General features: G+C 42.0%; 1 protein-coding gene across 5 annotated transcripts in view; it reads left to right on the forward strand.

Moving 5' to 3' along the window:
* CDC42BPA (CDC42 binding protein kinase alpha) overlaps nt 1-19,203 on the forward strand; it is a 163,508-nt gene extending 144,305 nt beyond the window's left edge. For 4 of the 5 annotated variants that reach the window (XM_088666624.1, XM_035111467.3, XM_035111468.3 and 1 more), the window contains 3 exons: nt 10,413-10,530; nt 12,895-13,052; nt 14,749-19,203. In XM_088666624.1, coding sequence (XP_088522750.1) covers nt 10,413-10,530; nt 12,895-13,052; nt 14,749-14,880 — 408 coding nt within the window. In that variant the 3' untranslated portion in view covers nt 14,881-19,203. Of the gene's footprint in view, nt 1-5,041; nt 5,228-10,412; nt 10,531-12,894; nt 13,053-14,748 lie in introns of all 5 variants that reach the window. The other variant, XM_088666627.1, reaches the window with a different exon arrangement.
* The last annotated feature ends 439 nt before the right edge of the window (nt 19,204-19,642 follow it).

Consider the following 19,642-nt stretch of genomic DNA (forward strand, 5'->3'; position numbering starts at 1 on the left):
AGAGTGTCCACACGTAGATGTTATTGTTCTATATAATAGATAAAATGAACATATAGGCATTAAATTGTGATATAAATTGAACAGTTGGAAGGTTTTAATGAAATAAAAAATGACTTTCATGGGCAGGGGCTTGAAACTGATAAAAATAGAGAAATACAAATCTTAGGGACATGGGAAGCTGCCTTAAGTCCTTTCCCCATCTTGCCAACTCATCTGTCCCGCCTAGATGTGACGTTCCAGGTTCTCATGCAATAGGTGCTTGGAAAGGCCTCTTCCTAAAATCAATTTAACTAGAGATGCCACAAGGTGAACCTGTCACTGGCAGTGCCCAAGTTTACTTCCCATAAAGGTTGACGTTTAACAGTTAAATGTCAATGGCTGCATCTGTTGGACACACCAGTTCCACAGTTACGTTAATTACCGGTAATGGATATGGAAACTCAGAACCAGCGTTAAGGAAGTCATTCCACACAATAACTTCATGGTAGCTTACGCAATAGTTCTTGAATAGTTATAACCATTGGTGAAATGCAGAAGCTGACAAAGGCTACCTGCCCCTCCCATTTTTTATTGGCTGGGGGGGTTGCTTTGATTGGGGGAATTTTTTTAAAAAAGCTGGTCTGCTTTTTAGTCTGTGTTGTATTTGTTTGGCGGGTGTAGGTGTTTTACCTGTTGTTGGGGGGTGGGCTCTGAGTATTGACAGTATTTGCCTGTGAAATGTGACCACAACAGTTTCTTAGATTTCCAAATGTGTCCTGGATCCCAAAAGGGTGAGTCACCCTGAAGTTCAGTATTCAGCAAAATAGCAGGTTGGGCCAAGTTCTTGCTTCTGTCTACAGGGCACACAAGTGTCCCACCAGTTTTTTGTTTCTTCAAATCTTCATATTATCTGTTCTTCCCCTCTGTGTATACAAAAGCATTCTGTTTTCTTTCCCTGCATATTTTTCTAAATTATTTGAGCTATACTAGAGGACATGAAAGAAGAGAGGATCACGACAGGTGCTAGGAAACAGTTCACTGTTTATTTTCTCATATGTGCAGTCAGCAAAACTCACAGCCCAGGATTTATCTGTATAAAGGGTTACCCTTTCCTGTGGTTTCCCCTCATGATATATACCAGACACAGAGTCCTCTTTTCATGATTCTGTAGGTTTCAAGCATTCCCCCCCCCCACAACATAGTAAATGACAGCTCTCCCCACATTAGGGTTGCTGTGCTGATTTTGCCTGTTGAAAATTTGCCATCGTTCTAACTAAACAAGCAAAAGAGGATCCTATTCAAATGCTTGCAGGAACATATTAGTAAATTATTTGACTTCCTTGGGTCCCTACAATTTTTCCAACAACAACAAAATTAAGCTATTTTGTGCTTTATCAGAGGTGGGAACCTCCAGCCCACAGATCAAACGTTGCCCTTGCCCATCAGGCCTTCCTATTGGGCCCATAAGGCCATTTTCAAGAAGCCACCCCCACCCACCCCCTACATGCTATGTGTGAGGCAGGTCAGGGCAGAACATCAAACCGGGGACCCAAAGCTCTTTGCTGTTCCTTTGTTCAAGCAAGGTGTGCTGTTTAAAGGAGACACACAGAGGGGGAATGTTTGAAGGCATGTTCCCATTGCAGCAGCTGCTGGAACATGTCTTGCTCAAGGCATTCAAGCTTTGGAAGTATGAAGGAGCAGGGTGGAGGTGCCCTCCAAGTACATGGGAGCGTGCCTCCAATCTCCCCCTCGCTCCACTTTCCCTACAAGCCTCTGTGGTTTGAAGGAAAAACAGCAGGGGGAGGATGTCTGAAAGCCCTTTATAAACATCCCTGCCCAAGGATATTTAAAGAAGGGCTGTTTGAAAGCCACATGGTTTGCTTTGAAGTCCTGACAATTGGGGCTTCAAAGAGAGCCATCACCTGAGGTCAGTATGATGTCAGGTGATAGGCTGGTGGCTGGCCCTGCCCACCTGTCAGCTTCAGCCAAAAACGGATCCTGAGCCCTGTGGTATGTGGATAAACCATTGTTTGAAGTTGACTTATTATGAAACTTTCCAGAGTTTTTTTAATGAAATGCTACACCGAGGTTCTGTAAAAGTGAAACTAAACCTCGTGGAAGTCATCACCCACGTGCACAGGAAGAGGAGGGGGAATTGTGTGAGCCCAATTCATTACTCAGGCTTGTTCAGGCTCATCTTACACAGCACTAAACCGTGGTTTAGTATTACATGCAAACAAAGCCAGTGTGTAAAGAGTCTGAAATATGATGGCAGTGTAATGTGATACTGTATACCATTTTCCTTCCTGATGGGTCATACAACTCTGGTGATGGTCCACCTTCCTGTTTGTGTACATGAAGTTCTAATTGAATACAGTGGTACCTCTAGTTATGAACATACTGTAATTCATTCTGGAGGTCCGTTCTTAACCTGAAACTGTTCTTAACTAGAGGCGTGCTTTCACTAATGGGGCCTCTTGCTGCCACTGCACCGCCAGCACACGATTTCCGATCTCATCCTGGGGCAAAGATCTCAGCTCGAGGTAACTCTTCCAGGTTAGCGGAGTTGGTAACCTGAAGTGTTTGTAACCTGAGGTGTTTGTAACTCAAGGTACCACTGTAATTGGGCTCCATGGTAGCAGCAAGTAGGAAGCAAGAGTTCTTCAATAAAATCAATGGCTGGTCCTTAAGCAAAATCTCCTACAGGATTTCCCTCTTATGTGAAAAACACTGAAAATAGAACATGATCTACATTTGAGGGTACATGTAGGGAAACTGATGTGCTTGCGAATGCTCTAGTAAACAAGGGTGTACATTCAGGGTTCTCCCCCCCCCCAACCGAGTATCTAGATGTTTGGATGATTGGTACACGAAGGAGGATAGCGCCAAAAACATTAGTAACCTCCCCCGGTACTGTGTTTCCGTGCAATCAAATGTTTGCATTTGTTTCGTTTATTAATAAGAAAATGGGAGTAGGAATTTGCCACCAGCTATATTTTTTCCTTTGCCTGAAGAGTACCATGCTAGGGAGGGAGGCCTGGATTTTATATTGCCGTATTTTTGTTCTAGTATAGCTGTCCCCAGCACACTGAGTGAAGGATGCTTTCTACTGCACCATTCTGAAACAGGGCTGTTGCTTCCCAGTGGTGGGGATGCCTACTAAAAGTGGCGCTTCTTAGGAAGATTAGCTGCATCAAGATATGTGAGATTATTGTATCTTTGCAAGAGGTGATAATGAAAATTGCTATTACAGTCATACCTCGGTTTAAGTACGCTTCGGTTTGAGTACTTTCAGTTTAAGTACTCCGTGGACCCGTCTGGAACGGATTAATCCACTTTCCATTACTTTCAATGGAAAAGTTCGCTTCAGGTTAAGTACGCTTCAGTTTAAGTACAGACTTCCGGAACCAATTGTGTACTTAAACCGAGGTACCACTGTAATTTGTCTGACTGTTTTAGTCCAATGATCATCAGTCACATTGAGTTCAGTCAGACTTGCTTCTGTGTAGACATGTATGGGATTTCACTGTTAATTTTGTGTCAGATCTTGGGTCTCTTTGGGTTATGTTCCATTTGCTTCTTTCTTACAAATGAATTCAGGGAAAGCTCCACATGCAGCTGCTGGGTGACTTTGGGCTAGTCACACTTCTTTGAAGTCTCTCAGCCCCACCCACCTCACAGAGTGTTTGTTGGGGGGGGGAGGGGAAAGGAGATTGTTAGCTGCTTTGAGACTCCTTCGGGTAGTGATAAAGCGGGATTTCAATCCAAACTCTTCTTCTTCTTCCTTATTTTTCTAAGATAGTTTTAAAGGCAGTCTTGTTCTTTTTTTAAGAAAAAGAAAAACCCCATACACTTAAGCACCTAGCTTTTTACCACTAGATGGAGCTTATTTTGCAGGGTAAACTTTTAAATTATGTATTATCTACAAGGCTTACAATACATTTATATATAGATATAGAAATACATAAGGAATATCAGGAGGTGCTTTATACTGAGTTGGACATTTGGTCTATCTAGCTCAGTATTGTCTACACTGATTGGCAGCAGCTATCCAGGGTTTTAGTTTACCTGTGTAATTGTCTTTCTTTTTGTTATGTTCACACTTTTTCTTTTTGTTAACAAAGGGGAATGACAGGAAAGGGGAAAAGAGAAAAAGCTATAGATTCATAAAAGCAAACGTTATTCAAAAACTAGACCACATAAATCTGGGAGGTGTACTCAATGGATAATAATACAACATCTACTTTGTTGGTACATGAAGGTACATGAAGTCCTTGACTTGGCCAAAGCCTAACCCATGACTAACTTAAATCTGTAGCTTGAAAAAGGGTCTGTTCTGAGTATGACTTAGATACAAAACATTTTTTTTTCCTTTGTGCAGTGGAATATGTACATCACATATTCTCGTGGGATTGAATTGGCTGTGTGAGAATGTCTGGTCCTTTGTATACCATGTATGTTAAGCCCACTTGTGTGTGTCTGATGGGACTGTGAGAGGAAAGCCTCTGCAGCCTGACCTACCTGCACCACCCAAGGTGTGATGTCATCATAGAAGTCACTAAACACATCATGCCTTTTTCAGTCCTTTGCTAATTCAAGCAGGCTGTGTTTCCAGTGAAGCTCCACAGGTTCACAGGTGGTAGGGGGAAGGAGGGGACAGGATTTGATCAAAGGTGAGCCAGGAGGGAAGAATTAACTGTGATGTTTGTAGTACACGTCAATGTCTGAAGGCAGGAGAAGGGCATATGCTAGACTGCAGTTCACATGCCACTGCTCACTCTCTTCAAGATAGTAATGATTACTTTGGAGAGCGAGATTTTAAAATACGATGGTGATTGTGGTTGTGTATGTACAAAAGCAGTCTCTGGAAATGGGTCAGGCAGTATGCAGATGATAAATATGCCTGTTGATTTACAAGCCTCATTTTTAATGAGCATATGCTCCATGATTTGTATTCCTAAGATCACAGAAAACCTCCCTCATTATCTCTCTTTCTCTGTCTCTTTCTCTGTCTCTGTCTCTCTCTCTGTCTCGTTCTCTGTATCTCTCTTGTCTTTGATAGCCAAGCTCCCCTTATCCACCCTCTCATCATCACTCCCATCTCATCTCTTCTCCAAGCAACTTCGAGCACGTCTATCACATGACTGTTAACTCAGCTGAAAATTTCCTCTCCCGTGATTCCATAAACCGTGCATATTCCCCACCTCTACGCTCTGTCCCTCGTACACCAGCCTTTATGAATATAAGGGTATGAATTGTTCAGCCAGGTGTTCCTGCTACTAACACTGTGTGGTGTTCCTTCTTTTTTGGCCTGGCTAACATCTGGCAAGATTTCAGCTTTGCAGTTGGCTTCATTTGTGTCTGGGTCTTTCTTTTTTCCTTTTGCTTCCCTTCATTCACATTTCTTTGTAACCCCCAAATCAGGGGTGTGAACTTGGGCAACTACCAAAGTAGAAGTCCTTGACCTTTTCTCAAAATTGCTAAGTATTCACAACTTTTGCAATCCCACTAAAATTCACCAGAGAATTTCACATGAGTTTCCCAGTTCAAAGGACCCACAGTGAGGAGACTGGTGTCCTAAAACATGTTCAGTACATTGCGCATGCCTCCCCACAGTCCCATTGTCCACTGAGATTAATCGATTCAGAGGGGACTTGATTGAGGCCTATGTATTAGAGGTAACCTTGTGTATAGTGTTGGAATTCTGCATTTCAGTATGATAATACAATTCTGTCCGCTTAATAGAAACATCAGTCTGATCTGATTTACATGACTTCTGCCACACTACCCATGTACATGCTGCTATACAGGGTCCGCTAACAAAAAGAAAACCCTTTGCCCTGCCTCGAGGAGTTTGCAGTCTACATTCCAACTTTGCGGGGGTAGCAGAGGGAAGATAGAAGAGATGGAGGCATATCTATGTGCAGACTTATATAAGGCAGAGACTTAACTGGGAGATGGAATTTGAGCTGGGATTGAAAGAGAGGACACAGAACTCCTGCACCTTGTGGATTCGGGAAGGGAAGGGAGTTCCTGATAAAGCAGGACTGGAGAAATGGGGGCGCCATTTCAGGGAGCAGGAGGCCGTGCCTCCTCTTATTTCTAGTTAGGTCTGTAGAAGTAGGCTCTTGCTCTGTCAAGTACTTCATAAAAATGTTTTTTATTTGTGGCCTAACAATCCTGGTCTAAAGGGAGGTGTCTCTCAAATCTCTCCAATCCCAAATAGATCAGTAAGGCTGAGCAAGTGGCAGAGCTTCAGGTTTGTTACCGTTTGTGTTCTTTCACATGCAGCTCACCTAATTCTCCAGCCAATATGTGAACTTATACTAGTTTTACTGCAAATTCTTTAAGGGCTAGCCTGTAAACAAGATTGTTTCCCTAACTGACGGACCAAACTATATTTTCCAAGAAAGCATCTTACATTTGGTGGCTGTTAAATAAATCACTTCTCTTTTCTGAAGTTAAAAGTTCCACTCAGTGAACTGCAATCAAATTTATATTTTCTACCTTTCAAAAGAATGACATTTCAGTCCTGCTGACAGAAATACAGGATATATAAATTGTTATTATAAATAAATAAAAAATTATTTTTTTCCATTGAGATGTATTTGCTCTGAAGATTTGTTTGGTCTGTTAAAAAAATAACATCGGTATTTTAAAGGAGATGCTATAGGGTTAAGCTTCACTACCATTTCCTAACTGCTGTTTTGAGCAACCATGGATTTTCTTTCTCAGTTCTCTGATCTTAGCAGTGAGTTATACAAATGTTTAGGAAAAGGGCAGTGAAGCATTTGTTTGAGGTAAAGAGCACCTAAGAATTAGATGGACTCTGCCTTTTAGTCAAATAAAATGAGTGTATCTTTCTCATATACCTGCAGCTGTATTAGTTGCCTCCACCTTGTTTTAAAATTGATTGTGGTCATTAGAACTACTTCATCTGGATTATAAAACATTTGTATCCTGTCATCTTTAAATTGCTCTGTAATTCTTTAAAGGATGGCAGCCTAACAAAACCCATTTATACAGTTGATTAGATATACTAGCCAAATAGGGTTACTCAGCCCTTAAAGGACCAGGTTCATAGCCTGGGGGTCACTTTGGACCCACAGCTGTCCATAGAGGTGCAAGTCAACTCTGTGTCCAGGGTGGCTGTTTACCAACTCCATCTAGTACACCAGCTGAGACCCTACCTCCCACAGACTGTCTCGCCAGAGTGGCACATGCTCTGCTTATTTTCTGCTTGGACTACTACAATGCACTCTACGTGGGGTTACTTTTGAAGGTGACTCAGAAACTACAATTAATCCAGAATGTGGCTGCCAGACCGGTGACTGGGAGTGGCCACCATGACCATATAACACCAATCCGAAAAGATCTACATTGGCTCCCAGTACTTTTCCAAGCACAATTCAAAATGTTGGTGCTGGCCTTTAAAGCCCTAAACGACCTCGGCCCAATATACCTGAAGGAGCATCTTCACCCCCATCACTCAGCCCAGACACTGAGTTCCAGCTCCAAGAGCCTTCTGACGGTTCCCTCATTGCAAGAAATGAGGTTACAGGGAACCAGGCAGAAGAAGATCTTCTTGGTAGTCGCATGCACCCTGTGGAACACCTGCCCATCAGATGTCAGAGTTAAACAACTCCTTTCATAGACATTTGGAATCAGCCCTCCTTCGGGACACTTTTAATGCTTGATGGTTTTTCTCTCTCCCCATTCCCTCTGTACTTTTGTTGGAAGCCACACAGAGTGGTTTGGCCAACCCAGTCAGATGGGCAAGGTGTAAGAAATAAATTGCCGTTGTTGCTGTCATCATCACCATCATAAATGCCCATCGTTCTGAGTGAAGGGGATGGGCTTGCAAGCTTCTTCTTTTACTCTACATATCAATGCACATGGACTCTTCCCCTCATCCTCCAGAGTTCATATGAATAAAGTCTAGAATCATTCCTCCTTGCAATATCCCAAATTGTTATGTTGCCCATATAATTCAATAGGAGCCATTAGAAATTGAACCATCTCTCAGTCCCGGCTGTTCGTTCTATATCCCTGTCCTGGATTCTGTTACTTTAAGTTAGTGTACTTTCCAGATAAGCGTGTTTGTTATCTGTTGACTAAACTGTCAGATTCCTGTTTTCTGACATGAAAGATTGGCATTTCCAGTCTCTCTTCTGCACTCAGCTTTGGAAAAATGAGAGACACAGTTAGGAAGTAGCTAAGCAACAGACGGACAGATGGACATCAGGGTACTGAATTTCATGTGTCATGATCAGTATCTATTTTCATTTTCATTCCATTAGCATTTGTTTGGTGTAGCCAGTGTTGCAGCTTCTGTGAAATGCATATTGTTGCAGCCTGTATCAGATTCACTGCTTACTGGATAGCTTGGGTGGGTAGTGAATGAGTTGAAAGCTTTCTAGCAGTCAACTTCATCCTGTAACCATATTTTGTTTTCTCCTACCAGGAGGATACCCAGAGTTGTTGATTACATTGTTAATGTGACTTGGGGAAGCAAGGAACTGACCTTTAATCTTTTAATTGAGAAGTGGGATCATTTACACACAGTGTAGAGGTGGCAAACAAACTGTTCAATGAGAGAAGCAGAAAACAATAATTAAGATTACCTAGCTCTTTATGACAGTCAGATGCTAATTGGTGCATTGCATAAACAGAAAAGCAGAAATGCAATAGATTAATGGTAGAAGCATGCATTATAGAATCATGTGTTATATGAAACAACAACAAAATGTATCCTAGATCACCAACTCAAACTCAGAAAAACCTTTTATTTCATGCATCCTTAAAATATGCCATTTATTCCAATTTTGTACAGGGGATAGTTGAATATAATCAAATAAATAATAATATACTGTAATCAAATAAGCTGTGGCTATCTGTTAAAGACCAACCAAGCAATAAGCCCAAATGATTTTAATGAATTATAAGACTGCATTTCTGAATTTTGAATGCATGCAGAGTACTAATTTTAGATGTGCTTATTATTGATGTGTTGAAAAACAAAGCAAAAAAGCAATGAAATATAATTCCTGAAAAATTATTATTTTAATTTTATTTATTTAATATATTTTTATCCTGCCTCTCAAAAAAAATAGCTTCACTAAGTGGCAATCATGTAACTTGAAACTCACAGTAACCTTTAAATTGGGTTTTTAAATATTGTCACTTCACCGTTATATGTTTACAAGTTCACAAAGCAACAAGCCAATCAGTGCAATAATGAAACACAATGTAATTGAAATAATCAGGAGGTATTGAAATAAGCAACAGATAACAAGTGTATCTTTCAAGGCCTGTATAAAAATTATTATTATTATTTATTAAATTTGTATACCACACTCCATCCAAATATCTCAGGGCAGTTCATAGCATAAAAATACAGAATAAAACCACAAAAGGCATAATAAAAACAAGGAAAAAATTGAAACAAACCAGGCGCCAGGTGAGCCTCCCTAGGGAGAGCATTCCACAAAAGAGGAACCACTGCAGAGAAGGCCCGTTCCTGTGTTGCCACCCTCCTAACCTCTTGAGGAGGAGGTACACAAAGAAGAGCCTCAGATGATGATCACAGGGTCCAGGTCAGTTTATATGGGGAGAGGCTATCCTTGAGGTCTTGCAGTTCTGAGCCGTTTAAGGCTTTATAGGTCAAAACCAGCACTTTGAACTGGGAAACTAATTAGAACCCAGTGCAGTCAGGCCAGGAATGGTGTAATATGCTCAAACCATCTTGCACCAGTGAGCAACCTGGCCGCCAAATTCTGCACCAGCTGAAGTTTCTGAACCATCTTCAGAGGCAGCCTTCTTCAGAGGCAGCATATTGCAGTAATCTAACCTTGTACGGATTGTTAGTGTCTGAAGCATTCCAACCCTCTGAAAGGGTTGTCCTGGGGTTAAATTCAGTGCCTATTCTTTTTCTACCCAATGTGTTTCAGAAAAGTCATTGAGAGCTGAAGAATCTTGAAATGTAGTAAAGAGAGAGGGAGAACTGGGAGATGCAAAAATCCATGTTGATAGTAAATAATTGGAGCAGGTGCTGTATAGCATCTAGTCTCTGGCTACATTGCTTAGCTGTATGCAGCATCCATGGGGACTGTTAACATTGAAGACATTACACTAGGGTGTGTGATAGGTTTCAAATTCCTAAGAAAATATCAGACCTTGCAGATTTGGCTACTTACTGCCACATATAAATTAGCATTTTGCAGCTGCTGCTGCTGGCATTCTGTGTGGTTCCATCCACAGTGCTTATTTATAGACAGTAACCTCTGCAATCTTGCCTACTTGCCATCTAGATAACCTGGAGACCCAAGGCAATGTTTGACCATTTGCTTGGACTGTAGTTTGATAACCTTGGTATTTGCACTGTAAATGAATTTTGCCTCTTTTCTGTTTCTCTTTGTTCGTTTCTGTTGCAGAACCTTCGACCTCAGGAAAGTCGGACCATGTTTAGCGGTTCTGTCAGTATTCCATCAATCACGAAATCCCGCACTGAACCCGGACGCTCCATGAGTGCTAGCAGTGGTTTGGCGGCAAGTAAGTTGCTGCACCTTATCTTGGACACATAATGCAGAGTCCATCCACGTATATACAAGTGACTGCATATAGGCAGTGCAACCTGGGCTGGGGAGGGAGGGCAAAGAAACATGCTTTCACAAGTGACTTTTGAAACTCTCCGGTGCTGGCATGGTCCCCTGCTTGTGTTGGTAACACCAACACCAACCCAAATCTGGCACATGTCCAGTACCGGAAAAACATATTGGGAATATTGTTTGTTTCAAATACTTTGACTCCTGCCTTCCAATCATAGACTTCAAGGCACCTTACAACTGTTTTTTCTCATAAAACAATATTAACATCTAGCAGAACACAGCCGATAAGACTCTCATTGAAAACCGACATTCCAACACAATAGCAAGAGTAGCAGTCAAATAAAAGTAACTGAAGACCACTGAATACCCAAGTAAATAGAATAGTTTTTATTTGATACATAGTATGTAGGAAGGACATGGGCCTTAGAAAGCATTGCTAATAACAAGGCCAGTGGAAGTGATGATATTCCAGCTGAACTGTTTAAAATTTTAAAAGATGATGCTGTTAAGGTGCTACACCCAATATGCCAGCAAGTTTGGAAAACTCAGCAATGGCCAGAGGATTGGAGAAGATCAGTCTACATCCCGATTCCAAAGAAGGGCAGTGCCAAAGAATGCTCCAACTACCGCACAATTGCGCTCATTTCACACGCTAGCAAGGTTATGCTTAAAATTCTACAAGGCAGGCTTAGGCAGTATGTGGATCGAGAACTCCCAGAAGTGCAAGCTGGATTTCGAAGGGGCAGAGGAACCAGAGACCAAATAGCAAACATGCGCTGGATTATGGAGAAAGCTAGAGAGTTCCAGAAAAACGTCTACTTCTGCTTCATTGACTATGCAAAAGCCTTTGACTGTGTCGACCACAGCAAACTATGGCAAGTTCTTAAAGAAATGGGAGTGCCTGATCACCTCATCTGTCTCCTGAGAAATCTCTATGTGGGACAAGAAGCTACAGTTAGAACTGGATATGGAACAACTGATTGGTTCAAAATTGGGAAAGGAGTACGACAAGGTTGTATATTGTCTCCCTGCTTATTTAACTTATATGCAGAATTCATCATGCGAAAGGCTGGACTAGATGAATCCCAAGCCGGAATTAAGATTGCTGGAAGAAATATCAACAACCTCAGATATGCAGATGACACAACCTTGATGGCAGAAAGCGAGGAGGAATTAAAGAACCTTTTAATGAGGGTGAAAGAGGAGAGCGCAAAATATGGTCTGAAGCTCAACATCAAAAAAACCAAGATCATGGCCACTGGTCCCATCACCTCCTGGCAAATAGAAGGGGAAGAAATGGAGGCAGTGAGAGATTTTACTTTCTTGGGCTCCTTGATCACTGCAGATGGTGACAGCAGTCACGAAATTAAAAGACGCCTGCTTCTTGGGAGAAAAGCAATGACAAACCTAGACAGCATCTTAAAAAGCAGAGACATCACCTTGCCGACAAAGGTCCGTATAGTTAAAGCTATGGTTTTCCCAGTAGTGATGTATGGAAGTGAGAGTTGGACCATAAAGAAGGCTGATCGCCGAAGAATTGATGCTTTTGAATTATGGTGCTGGAGGAGACTCTTGAGAGTCCCATGGACTGCAAGAAGATCAAACCTATCCATTCTTAAGGAAATCAGCTCTGAGTGCTCCCTGGAAGGACAGATCGTGAAGCTGAGGCTCCAATACTTTGGCCACCTCATGAGAAGAGAAGAATCCTTGGAAAAGACCCTGATGTTGGGAAAGATTGAGGGCACTAGGAGAAGGGGACGACAGAGGACAAGATGGTTGGACAGTGTTCTCGAAGCTACGAACATGAGTTTGACCAAACTGCGGGAGGCAGTGCGAGACAGGAGTGCCTGGCGTGCTATGGTCCATGGGGTCACGAAGAGTCGGACACGACTAAACGACTAAACAACAACAACAACAATGTAGGAAGGAAATGAGAGGAAATTCTTATTTGCAGAAATGAAGTTTGTTAAAGATGCAAAACGCCTATTATGTTGAGGTCCTTGGTGGGGATTAATTTGAAGAAATACAAATAAAACACAAATAAAACAATAGCAACCAAGAGACCGTGAAGTCAAATGACACATTTAGTATAATTGGTGGTTTGGCCCAGTGTAAAATCAGATTGGTGCTGGGGGTGGGGTTGGGGTGTCGATGAATAATTGTTACGTAAATAATTTACAGAGGATGCAGCTGGGAAACGGAAGCAGGCGGTTGAACAAAAATTAGCTTCAGGAAAACAATTAGTTGAGCGTACAGCTCTAATGCCTTCATATTTGTTATGTAGCTAAATCCCTGGGTACTTTCCTAGGATCATCTGCACAAAATGGCAGTGCTTTGCGGAGGGAATTCTCTGGAGGTAGCTATGGAGCAAAGCGTCAGCCAATGGCATCCCCTTCGGATGGCTCCTTGTCCTCTGGCGGTTTGGACCAAGGCAGTGATGCACCAGCGAGGGACTATGAGCGAGAGGTGGGTATAACGTGGCAGGGGTGGGGTGGCAGGGGAAGCTGCTCCATGGAGCCCAAGTTCTTTACTCTGCTGTGGTCAAACAAAGGATAGAGAAGTGTTGCACAGGACAATGACCCCAGGAAGAATAACCACAGGTTTTACTGAAGGGAAAAAGTATTTTCCTATTTAAAATACGATAGAAATCCCCAAGGCAGGAGTCTCTATGACTTGAAATGCTGTGGATTTAGATAATAAACTTTTTAGCAGCACTTGTAGATTTTTCTTCCTTTGGCACATGAAGTGATAGTGGTGCATCAAAGAGAATTACTACTGCCTCTAACAAGTAACCAAGCAGGGCATGAATCTAGGCAAAATTAAGTCTCACTGATTTCACTGGAAATATTTTAACATGTGCTTAACTTTCCCACTGAAATCAATTTGACTTTTGTCCTTATTCTATTATACTAGTTTTGCAATAAGGAAATCTATATTCTGATATTTTTTTTTGCTGAATGTTGGTTCACATTAGTTTGTAAATTTTGACAGGGGCAAGAAGTAACTGGCCAAGTAAAGGTGGCTGGTTGCCAAAGGAGGACTCCTGGCATTGCCCTGCCCAGTCCACAAGCAGCTTTGTTATCCCACAGCTTAAGGCCAATTGATGCAGTCAAGGATGCATTGACACAGCAGAGTTCTCTATGAATCAAGCTTCCTGTGAATACAGCCACTCCTTCTCAGCAGTGGCTGCTCTTATTGCGACAGAACCTGCTGTCCTTGGCGGCAGTTTGCACAAAACAAATTTCAGCTGTTATCTGTGGAGATACCGGTTCCTACAATATATTATTCTGTGTCTTGAAGTGATGCTTTCATTAAGGTATTTTTTGCAGAGTGTTTTGCAAAAATCTACAGTAATCCGTATGAGTTGTTCATGTCAGAACAAATAACACAGAGTGATCCCCTTTGTACAAAACCGCTGACAAATCATCTGCAAGTCACGAAACAAGAGAAAGAAAACAAATGGAAGGGGGAAGACATTTAAACTGATTAGAAGCAACAAAAATATTAATCGCCTTTCCAAGTTCATCCAGCATATGCATTAATATCTGGCAGGTGTCTGGTGTTGTGCTAATGATCTGTGTGCAAATGTTCCTATGCATCTTTGGGAGCATTGCTTGCATGCAGGCAAAATGTGAATCAGCCCTGAATCAATGGAAGCCAGTTCATTTGGGCAGATGGGGCAGTGCCCCACCAATCTCAATCTCAGCTAGCCCACACTTCCCTGCCTTCTTCCTTACAAGGAGTCCAGGTAGTGGCACTGCCTACTAACTTTCCTCCTCCTTGTACAACTCTGCAAGGGAGGATGGGGACAAAACTGGAGTCTGGCTGCACCTACTGTTGGTCTCTCTTCCATATGCCCTACCAACCCCAAGTGGACACCGGCCAGCTCTGCCCTCAGTGGTGCACTTCAAGAAAATAACTTCTGGTGTTTTGTTCCCTCCCAGCCACTGTACTTGGGAGGCAATATGAGATGCGTCCTCTTGAGAAGTTAGAGCAGTTGGCATCACTCCCTAGTGTGCTAAGGCGTGGGGTGTCGGAACAGGGCAGTCACTTGGTTCCAAACCGTTCTTGTCCTCGGTGACCCTTTCCCCTTATGCCCACCCACGCCTTCCTCTTCTGCTCCCGCTCACTGATATGTTCTCTTGCATTTTTTGGGCTGCAGGACTCTGACTCTCCAAGGCATTCGACAGCTTCTAACAGCTCCAACCTGAGCAGTCCTCCCAGCCCCATCTCTCCTCACAAGACCAAGAGCCTCTCCCTGGAGAGCTCTGACCACGCAAGTTGGGACACATGAACTGCTTCAGCACTCAGATTTTACATCTCAGCAGCTTACTGTCCCCATGACTCTCTGTTTGCTCTCACTGTCATCGCCCCCCAGCTTCCCTCCAAAAGCAGACTAGGGGAGGGAGGGGAGGAAGAGGGTATATCTTGTCTTCTCTTGACACAAGCAGCGTAAGCTCCCCCCTCATTCAAAAGTAGCAGCAAGCAAGAGAAAACCTTGAGGAGGGCAGAGCGGGGGAGGGGTTGGTATACAAGAGATATTGGTATATTTGTATTAGTATCTATTTTATTTCATAGGGTTACAGCTGTTTCCATTTTTATGGGTATATTCCACACCATGCCACTGTTCCAAACAAAACATAGTAGTGTTAGACTGACCAAAACAGAATCTGAAAGAGAGAACCAGATTTTGCTTTGAGGCACACAGTATCTCATTGTATTTTTTCAAGAGTTAGCACAGCAACACCCACCCATCTCTGGTGATGGGGCAAAATTTGCCCTGCAGGGGCAGATAACGCACGCTTTCAGCAACCACTCTATTTGAATGTCAATCTGATTGTTGCCAGCAAATCCTTATTGATTTAAAAAGAAATGATGCATATTTTACTACAGTAGAGTTTAAGTAAATACGCAAAATTAAGAGTTAGTACATATGTATATAATAAAAGAAGAAGCATTGTGATGCAGCGAAAGATGGATTCCTATTTAAGAGATCCTTTAATTTAAGAAGACTTGTGTTGTTCCCTTTTTCATACTAAATAATCTATGGATTGAGGATGTGATCTGGATATAGAACATGGCACTGGATAAAAAGAGCCTGGAGGGAGATTCCATCCTCTCAATGTTCTCTGTAACATTACCTTCTTGTCAGTAGGTGAACTAAAGCCATAATTCTCACTTTTTAACTATATCTCCCTCTTCTACTGTCTGCTTCACTGTACAAGCAAAACTCATGATCTGCTGGTCAACAAGCCTGAAGTGAGCTCAAGGGCAGTTTTGCAGAGAATCAGTATTCAGCCCTGAGCAAAACTGAAGTAATTGCAGCCAAAGCTAGCGCAAAGAGATAACTAGTTTTGGGAGGGTTGGGAATGGGTTTCCAAACCCATCTGGCCAATTAGTACCAGTAACCACTAGCTTGTAAGTTGACTTTCCAAATTTTATTGATCAGCCTACATCAGCCAAATTCAAACAGCACTGGTCTTGAAATAGAATCTTTTAAAAATATAACTTGCTGCTCTAGCTCACTGAAGCGAATAACGTGCCGTTGGTCTTCAGAATTTGCTAGAACGCCGGGTGTTTCAGGACAACTATTCCGAAGATGTTTATTATGTCATCCCTGCTCTCCCACCGGGCCTGACCTAGTGTGTTTAGTGCTATTATTGCCGTGAAATACTGTGACGGTTGGATCCCACAGAGAAGCACTTGGCAGGGCAAAGCATTCCTCTCTGGAGAGAGCAGACAGTGGAGGTCCATCACCACCTAAATAAACAGTAGCAAGCAGTGCAACATGCAAATAGGGGGCAAGAACAAAACAATAGAAAAAGTCCACTTGCCTCCTCCTTTTCCTTCTTGAACAAGTTGAGTGCGGTTTGCGATTTGAGACTAGATGAATGTGATTTTTTCAAATCCTTGGGATCATTACTATCTTTATGACGTGACCAAGCTCAAGCGGATAAGAGTTTGGATGGTGGTGTGTGTTGAATTTAGAAAACTAGGCTTCTGGGTTTTGGTAACACTTCATGGCTATCATCAGACCATTCCAACCAAACAACAGAAGTGCAACTAGTGGCGTTTCCCAGGTTCCCTCTGAAAAATGTCAGCTACTACCATACAAGGTACTGATTTAGAAGTACTCTGAGATAACAGAGCGTTGTCTTTCACCATCTAGCTGTATTGAGTCTGCTAGTTGTTGGGTCTGTGTCTTCTTCTGCATTAAGTGGACTGCCACACCCCAAGCTACCATTTAGCTATTTTATACTGGGGGGAACAGTTGTGGGTGGGTGGGGGGACACAAAGCTTTTTTCTACTGCGTATGGTGTCCTAATCCTGTCTGTGGAATTTGGCTTGTCAAGAATCTCAAAGTTGATGATGTGTGTTTTGTTGTCACAGGTATAAACAAGAGATTTGCAAAATGCATTTCATAGCGGCCAGTTTTGACAGTTTTGCTGAGCAGGAAATTAGCATGTCTAAGAGCACAAGGACAGGCCTAGTTTAAAATCCATTGACTACTTCTTCAGCATTGGCTACTAAAAGGTTCTACATCTTTCCACCCTGTGATATTATCACTCATGCCCACCCACCGTTCTATACACTTGTGAAGAGATGGGTCTTAGTTATTTCTGAAATACAACTAGTGGGAAATAGGTCATCTGGTTAAGGCTGCCAGGGCTTGAAATCCACAGTAGGCCCAAGCAATTATCCACTTCATTAGTTACCTTAGAAGTCCTTGCTAGGTCCTGTGGCAATTGATCTTTGCTCCATCTGAGAAAGAAAATTAGACAAGACAACACCTGTCTAGAATGAGAAGAAATTAGCATCCCAAGAGTTACATTTTATACAACGTTGGCCCATTTCACAAATTAAAAGTTTCTTTTCATGCTGACCTAGGATGCATACCAAGTACATTATGGACACATTTGAGCACTGGCAGAATTGAAAACATATCTCTGAAATGGTTGGCTGGTGAAGTTAAGCTTTGCTGATAGGCATTGCTCAGTTTCCAGGCACACCTGATTACATTTCTCCAAGCACTTTCATAGTCTCTAATTGAATCCTGACTCATTTGATGACACCTTTGTGTACATGGGCTATTATTTCCCTAACTGGGCTAATTCAGACACCTCAGTCATTGCCTCTTTACGCTTTTAGCCCATTTCTTGAGGCTCAATAAATCAGGTGTTGATTGTAAACGAACCTCAGATTGTACAGCTCCGTTATTTTTTCTATATTAAACACACACAACCTATACATATCATTACTTTTTTATTTTCAAAACACATTCCTGTCATAATACCCATTTTTATACTGCTGAATCAGTCTCATTTGCTGGCTTCTTAAAAGTTGATTTGTGTGTCGTTTCGTGTTCCTAACCTGCTTTTTTTTTAAGAACAGCAGTTTTGGTTTTGCGCGGGGAGTGGGGGGGAAATACAGTTGATATTTGTGTTACTCTCTCAGGTATTTGAACGCAGCAGGATGTCTTCATACGATAAGCATGGAATGCAATAATGTATTTTGGGCATGAGGTTCACCAGAGGATGTACCCTGAGCACAACTAAGTTTTTGTTCTGAAATGATGCAAACCTGGGTAGGTGATTGGATTCAGGGTGGCAGTTTAAAGGTCTCGACTTTGAGGAAATTATCTGTGTCTTTTTTTTAGCCAGTGCGGAGTAAGCAGGGCCTCAAATTCTTTTTCCCACCTGCTAAGTCATAAAGAAATTGGGAATCTGAAATCAGGCTTGATGGGATGTTCTTAGCCTTACACCATTTCACCACAGGTGTGAAAGTTACCTCTCTCCAACCTACGTTCCATATACAGGTGCCCTGTTTGGAGCCCTTAGGGAAGTGCATATGCCTCAGGGTGAATGTCACTGAGAGGCTCATGACAAAAATTTAGCCCAGTGCAATAAGGCTTTGTGCCTAGAGGCTAATAAGGGCACAAGCCTGTTTCATTCCAAAATCACAGTCATCAGGCTTTTCCTGGAATAGGGTTCTGAGCTTCTAACTAGTCTACAAGGGGCCTTCAGAGATCAAATATGCTGTAGATTTCAACTTCTATGACCATGTTGTGCATTAAGGCAATTCCACATGACTTGTCACCTTGTCTTCTTCATTCTATAAATGCTCCCATCCTACATAAGAATTTTTTTTTCACTCATGAGGAAGCAATCCACAACCAAAAACAGTGTTGGTATTTCACAGTAATTATACCTGCCTTTTTATGTATGATGGTTTCATATCATTTATTTTTAAAAAATATATTTTTAGGGATTTTTTTTCATTGTAATATTATTGTACAGTTTTGCATGGCCTAGATGTAATCACTTTTTTTGTTTTGTTTTAGAGTATAAAAGCTGACAAGTGTGCGTGTGGGGAAAAGGTTTCTGCTTTTTGCCTCTTCTCACTCTTCTCTTATTTTTGATTTATGTCCTCAATGTTGTAGAGGACATTGTAAGAGATTCTCTGCTCCAGAACAATGATGTAGAGTCTATTGCACAGAAATATTTAAGGTGGATCAGTCAATGATGTAATAAATGACAGGTCACCAATATTTTATGTTGGTAACACTTAATATTAACCTACTTTGATGTATTGCAATAAAACAGGGAACTATTAGAAATACAGGTGGTTTGTCTTTTTTCCTACCCCACCAGATTTTTATGAGGCAAGCGGGGCTGCAGAGGATATGTTGGGATAGTCACATAACTTCAGCGATTGAAAGTTTTGTTCCTTTCAGCAGGTGGTTTCTTTTTGGATTGCTTTCCCTGCATCTAGCTGCTTCAAGCCATGAGCCATCACACCCATCGACGATGATACAACTATGGGGAGGCCCAAGCTAGGAGATGCAGAAGGAATACACTGGGTTTGGGGGAAACTCAGACCTTGAAGGCCATTAGGAGCACAGCATTCTACAAACCAGGCCCCCAACCATTAGAGAGGAAGGGCAGCAGAAATAAAATAAAAAGCAGGTTGTGGTAAGTAGCTTTCAAATGCACAAGATAGAACTCCTCTTGAACAGAAAACTGAGTTTTTCATTAAGAACCTTCTGCCACACGATT

The sequence above is a fragment of the Zootoca vivipara genome, chromosome 3 (assembly GCF_965207765.1).
Source record: "Zootoca vivipara chromosome 3, rZooViv2.hap1.1, whole genome shotgun sequence".
Lineage (NCBI taxonomy): Eukaryota > Metazoa > Chordata > Lepidosauria > Squamata > Lacertidae > Zootoca > Zootoca vivipara.